Source organism: Terrapene carolina, unplaced genomic scaffold (genome assembly GCF_002925995.2).
Source record: "Terrapene carolina triunguis isolate 2854851 unplaced genomic scaffold, T_m_triunguis-2.0 Scaffold17631, whole genome shotgun sequence".
Taxonomy (NCBI): Eukaryota; Metazoa; Chordata; order Testudines; family Emydidae; genus Terrapene; species Terrapene triunguis.
Window position 1 is genome coordinate 1 of NW_020681982.1, and position 6,656 is coordinate 6,656.

A 6,656-nucleotide genomic window follows, 5' to 3' on the forward strand; every position below is an offset into this window, starting at 1 on the left:
GAAAGAGCAGATGAGACGAGGTGTCCACCCACTCTGTTTATTTGCAAACCATGTAAATGAGACTTAAATAAGCCTTGATGAGAACTACAATAGTGCATGGATAGGGAGGAGTCAGGCAGGACCCCTGGGAAACAGACTCTGCAGTCAAAGAGGGCGTGGGTGGGGTCAGAGATGGAGCAGGGGGCACAGATGGTTGTGGCCTGCTGACTGGCTACCTGCGGGAATGGGATGAGCTGCCTTGCTTGAGAAGAAGAGGAAGGTCTCAGGAGTGGGAGGAAGGCACATCTGTGAAATGTGTGTGTGGGGGTTCTGTCTAGGACAATCTCTCTTAGGGCTGGGCGGGGAGGGAGGGAAGCTTTGGTGGGCGGGAGGTATGAAGTGTATCTGGATTCAGGCCCCCTGCTACGTCTTTGTGTTGTATTCCATTCCAGAGCCAGCTGCCCTTGCAATGCTTCCTGGACCAGCGGCACAGCTGGATGGCAGGAGCTACTCCACACCAGTGTGTGCCCATTTGTGTGTACCCCTGTCTGGGTGTGCTACATGGGCATGCCTGTGTGTCTGGGGGAGTGTGGCTCTGGCTGCGTGTGTGTCTGGGGGGTGCATGGCCTAAGTTATTGCATGGAGTCAATGTTCCGAGGCCCGAATAGTATACATGGGCCTTTGGTCCACGAATGAACCCTTTCTAGTAGTCATTAAATAAATAACTCTAATGCTGGAACCAAGCTTCTGTGCAGCATCAGCTGGAGTCTCCTCTCTCGCTGCAGTATAGAAATGAAGCCACCTTCCCTGCAGCAGAATGATCTGCCAAAGGACCAGGCTGCACTGAGGCCAGTCTTAGACGGGCTTTGTAGTGCCAGTGCAAAGGTTTCAGTCCCTTACTGTGCCATGTTTGATCTGTTCTTGCCATCCTCTGTTCTGGGGATGGCTGCCAGCAGTAGGGGCAGCTGCTTTGCTGCCTTGGGGGAACGTCTTTTGGTCTGTAAGGCAGGGCTGGATTAGGAAGCCCCATGGGAAGCTCTGGCAGTGGGCTGGATACCTGTGTCTTCAGGAGCTGTGAAGCAATAGCTTGCCAGGGTGTGAAGGAAAACCCTTTTCATTGTGCTGTAACCTTGTGCTCATATCTGCGCAGGAGCATGCGCCCATGTGTGCGCAGAGGAGTGCCAGGGTGGGTTAGTTTTCAAGTGCATGTGTGTATGTTCTTGTGTACATGTATGTCCATGTGCCATGTACACGTATGTCCATGTGTACGTGACATTAGGCGTGTTTGCATGGGAGTGCAGGTATGTTGTGCACATAGCTGCATGAATGCTTGTACGTGTCAGTGCACGCGTGTCCTTGTGCACATGGATGTGTGTGTCCTGCAGGACCCTGCCTAGTGCAATGCTGGCTGTGCATGTAAAGATATGCTGGACTGCGTGCCCTCTAGTGACGTCTCCGTGCTCTCACTAGTTGTTTGGCTTGTCCTGAAAGTCCTGGTTTTAAAGTCATTATCAAAGGAGACGGAGCCATCACAGCAGCTCCTTGCGGCACATGGCCAGAAGGTCTCACTGGGAGGAAGGTCTTTGCTCCGTCCCTCCGACTAGACGGGCAGTGACGGTGTCTTGTCCAGCAGGAACAGCTTGGGCTGAGCCGAGATCCACAGGTCCTCTTCACCCTTCTTCTTCCTTTTTTTGTTCCTCTCTGCTGGGACCTGCCCGTTGCTGCTGCTGCCATTGCTGCTGCCTTTGCCCTGCCGTCTACAGAAGCAGCAGTGACAGCAGATGACGAGGACGACGAGGAGGACGAGGAAGGGCAGCCCCAACAGCACGGCCAGGCAGACAGTGTTGAAGATGCCCTCCTGGTGCTTGGTGTGAATGAGATTCCAGAGGGAGTCGAAGAAGGAGCTGACCCGCTCCATGGCAGTTGGCTGGCTGGACACCTGTTCTCCCCACCTGTGGCTGGTGCAGTCCCCTTGCTGGGCATTCAGCCCTGAGGGAAGGCAAATGGAACCCAGCAGCAGCTCTGGCCAGTGCCTGTGAAGACAGAGGAAACAACAGGAAATCAGGAGGCTGCCCTGAAATCCACGTTTGATCAACAAAGCTTGAACGCTCCCCATGGGGCCTGCCAGCCCGGTGAGCGCTCAGCCAGCTTCAGAGATGAGTTTGCAGTTCCCAAAAGGGCAATGGTTCGGGATGCTTGGTCTGTGGGCTGAATCACACAGACCTTCCGCCCAGCAATGCTGAAGAGCCTCCAGCAAACCTGCTGTGGTCCAGGTTCCCAAAGAATTCCCCACTGGCTGCAGCAACAGTGTAAACCCAACACTGTAGCTGTCTTCCTAAAACTACCGAGTTCCCCGAAGGGCTTGAGTTCTGAGGGGGCTGGCTTACACTGCCTAGGCTGTTCTCACTGCTTCTGCTGAATGACAGGACTTTGGCAGAGTAAGCCCATGGATCCCCTCCTCCTATAGACTGAAAGTGCTTTTTGCACCATATTCCCATACCCCTTCTGGGCCAGGGCAAATGGGACCAGAGTGAGGCATCAAACTCCTGCCTCTGGCATGGCAGCATAGGGTCTGAGGCGCAGGTGGACTTATTGCTTTGAATACAATAAGCACTAGAGACACTATGTTTGTATATGAGAATTTCCGGAGTTTGGGGAGTGTTTGGGCCTGGGCTTTTGTTATGGACTCAGCTCTAAGAAGCTGAATTAATAAGAATATCTAATAAGTTCAAACTACTTTGAACAACATTTTTCACCCCAGTTTTCCTTGTCACAGAGCTCTGTGCTTCTGGGTTCCCCTGGAGACCAGAAGCAGTGAAACACATGAGAGAGGCTGGTCTCATGAGGTTTCCCTCCTGGAGAGGATAAGATAGTTATCCAAATGTGTGAGTGCTTTATCTGGACTGACTCTTGAGACCTTTTGAGGCTTGCTCATTCCTACCTTGACTACTGGGCTGTACGTCTGTATGGGTCACTGCCCCCTAAGAAAAGGGGTAGCATGTGTCCGCGGCTGGAAAAACAAACTGAAATGGTGGAGTGATGGTAGACAATGCAGATGGGGAGGGACGCTTTCAAACTGATTCTTCACTTGCTTTTACAATGATCTCTTGCAAAGGAAATTTAGTGCAGGGTGACAGTTCTAGTCTATTCAGGTTCCTATGCTGCCCTCAACACGGTAGTGTCTGAGCACCTTCCAGTCATGTTTGTTATGTGTGGGTCATTCTCTTTCTCCTCCTTTCCCCAGCAGAGAACTGTGTTTGTTTGGGTAGGTTTATTTTAAGTACATGCAGCTCTGCGTTGAGGCTGGAGAAGGCAGGTCGAGGAAGTGTGCCTTGCACTTGGGGTAGAAGTTGGTGAGGCTTTAGCTGGGAGTCTCTAGTCTTTCCACAATGCCTCAACCCTGGTTAGGCACGACAGCTGCTTCTGGTGAGCTTTGAGTGCAGCCTACACAGTGCACTTGGCAGTTCACCTCTGGGCTGAGACTGTGATGGTGGCTTCCGTAATGAGGACCAGAAAGTGGGCTGAACCCTCCAGCGTACAGACTACCACACAGGGTACGTCTGTGCTGCAGTCCAAGGTGTGATTGCAGGTTGGGTAGAAAGGTGGCTAAAAACAGCAGCATAGAAGTGGTGGCACAGGCTAGCAATGTAAGCACACACCCAGGGTTCCAGCGGGCTTGCACAGCATCTATACTGCTATTTTTTTAGCCATTCTAGCGCGGGTAAACCTAGCATGGGTTTGCCTCCCTGAGCTGCAGTCACCGCTCGGATTGCAGTGTACACACACCTACAGCATATAGATAGTAACATTGCTCAGCCTGTGCAGACCAGCGCTAGATTTCAACTTCTGACTCTGAAGTTAAAGGCTCTGTAGCCCACTGCTCATCCCCCGAGCCACCCACTCCCTGCGGCCCTCGGTTTTATTTTTTAACCGAGTGTTTCTCGCAGTCGAGGTTTCTTGTACAGTGGATAATGGTTCGCCTCCCACACGTTTCAACAAAGGTTCACATAACAATGGCATTCCCCTAGCTGTGCACGTAACCAGCAGAGCACTGCATTCTTGGCAGCGGCCCAGACCACTTTTCCCCCTTGTCAGCGTGCTGCATTGCTCCTGCCTCTCCTGGTCCAACTCTTACCGTTAGTCATTACCCTCATGTTTCATATGGGCAATGGCCAAGTTGTCAATGACTCCACAAGACCTGCTTTCAAGTGATTCCACAGGGGTTGTGTCTTCACCCTGATTAGTCCCCGAGGTCCCAGCAGTTAAGCTGGACTAATTTTTTTGGGGTGCATTTATTATTCACTGAAAAATGCATTTTCTGGGGAACCGAAACGCTTAACAAATTTGAGCTGAATTAAGCGAATAGCTTTGGCTGAAAAAACACCTGAAATTTTTTGGGGGGGAAATGTTAAAACACTTGGTTTCAACTTTTTTTTTTTTTTTTTTAATGAAGCGTTTCAACATTTTGTTCTGAAAATGTACGTTCAAATCAACATTTGAATAGTTTCATTTGATCCGAACAAAATGTTGGTTTTTCGTTTCGGTGAGAGAAACCAAAAAAATTCAATTTCGGTTCAAAACTAACCGAATTTTTGTGTGTGGATTTTCTGGTTTGGCCACTGTTACGGGGCAGAGTGGCCCCGCACTGGTACAGCAGGGGTTAACCCTTCCTTCCTAGCAGAGTAAGCCACGCCCCGGAAGCTCTGCTGGGCATGCTCCAACTGGAGAACAGATATAAAAGCCTGCAGATCAGCTCAGTCTGGGCTGACCGCCGGAGGAGAAGGACGCACGCCGCTAGCTCCTGCAGAGGGAGGGCCTGCGAGCCAGGATCCGGGAGTCAGTCAACCTGAGGCACTACCTGAGACCCCGATGGAGGACGTCCCAGGGGAGGAACAGACCGGAGGACCCCCGCCACAGACGAACTGGTATACACGGTAGGAAGTGACCCAGGGGAACTCTAGAGACAAACAGTGCTAGCGCTACATTGACACTCGGCGTGTTGCGGGCGGATCCCTGCCAAGTGAGGGGCAAGGAGCGCTTGCCACTATCAGGGCCCTGGGTCGGGGCTCGGTGGAGAGGGTGGGCCCGAGCCCCCTACCCCCTCACCCCCGAACCGTGAGGGATCTTATATGGACTCTGGCCGCTAGGCCGCGCTACCCTGCTCGTAAGGGGGTTTATATAGACTCCGACCGCTAGGTTGCGCTACCACGCCAGATGGGGTGATAGTAGGGAGAAAGGCCAACAGGCCGTCACTGACCACCTGCAGAGAGGCGGGTGTTCGGACTTGAGAGTGGTGAGGCGCCGGCCCCCGTCCTACCCCTGCCACAAAGAGGCCTTGCATACACGGTTCGCCACAGCCACCAAACCAAAAAATCATCTATTTCAGTGGCTCTCAACCTTTCCAGACTACTGTATCCCTTCCTGGAGTCTGATTTGTCTTGTGTACCCCCAAGTTACACCTCATTTAAAAACTATTTGCTGACAAAATCAGACATAAAAATAGAAAAGTGTCACAGCACACTATTACTGAAAAGTTGCTTACTTTCTCATTTTTACCATATAATTATAAAATATATCAAATGGAATATAACTATTGTACTTACATTTCAGTGTATAGTAAATAGAGCAGTATAAACAAGTCATATGAAATTTAACTTTGTACTGACTTCACTATGGCTTTTTATGTAGCTTGTTGTAAAACTAGGCAAATATCTAGATGAATTGATGTATCCCCTGGAAGACCTCTGCGTCCCCCATGGGGACATAGACCAGTGGTTCTCAATCAGGGGTACATTTGTGTGTGTGGTAGGGTAAATATGGTCCCATCCCCCAATGTGCCTAGGTAATTGTGGGGTTTATTTTATTTTTTATTACCCCTTGTCCCACTGCTAGTTTAGTGCTGTCCTACTTGGTCTAACTTGGCAAGTAGCCAGCTCTATGGAAGGCTGCTCAGACTAGAGCTGACAGACAGCAGCTGGGCTCCTGGTGGGCTTGGATGGGGTACAAAGCCTTTAATCACCAGGTCACTGGTTCAGGTCTAGATTGGTGGTGACTGAACATTGCTACTGACTGATGCCAGTTTGACTGTCTGAGGGAGGGTAGTAACATCTACCCAGGAGCGCCGCCAGCTTTTCTGACGCCCTAGGCGGCGGAAGGTCCTGCCCCGAAATGCCGCCCCCCACAGAGGCGGCGGAAGGTCCCGCCACCGAAATACCGCCGTGGTTGCCGCCCCCCAAATTGTAGTGCCTTAGGCAACCGCCTAGGTCGCCTAATGGGTTGCGCCAGCCCTGCATCTACCCAGCCACGGTGGTTAGGTGTCTGGGTCACAGCTCCTATAACTGGCTGTGGTGGGCAGGCTCAGCAGAGAGGTCAGGAGATGAGCTGTAGACTCAATTCTTTTCCCAATTCAAAGTGATCCCAGCAGGTCATGGCCTGAGGTGCACGTGGCCTGATCTAACGCCCACTGAAATCAGTGGGAGTCTTTCTATGGACCTCAGTGGGCATTGGAGTGTGTCTGGAGGTAGGTAGGTGGGAGAAGCATGCCCTTGCGGCTACATTGATATTCCTGGACACTTAGGTCCTCTGTTAGAGAGGCACCTTTCACCCAGGGCTCAAGTCACTTAACAAAGAGTGGCAGAAAATGCGGTGGGGTGAGTGTGTCTCTTTGACCCAGGGCA

At 51.5% G+C, this 6,656-nt stretch overlaps 1 protein-coding gene across 1 annotated transcript; it reads right to left on the bottom strand.

Annotated features, from left to right (window-relative positions):
• Nucleotides 1–20: 20 nt before the first annotated feature.
• Nucleotides 21–2,009, bottom strand: KIAA0040 (KIAA0040 ortholog). The gene has a single exon (XM_026661809.2). The coding sequence runs from the start codon at nucleotides 1,895–1,897 to the stop codon at nucleotides 1,580–1,582; it is 318 nt and encodes a 105-aa protein (XP_026517594.1). The 5' UTR covers nucleotides 1,898–2,009; the 3' UTR covers nucleotides 21–1,579.
• Nucleotides 2,010–6,656: the final 4,647 nt, after the last annotated feature.

Bases quoted from the DNA above. Each gene is read 5' to 3' on its own strand.
- KIAA0040 (XM_026661809.2), bottom strand. From the start codon at position 1,897: ATGGAGCGGGTCAGCTCCTTCTTCGACTCCCTCTGGAATCTCATTCAC.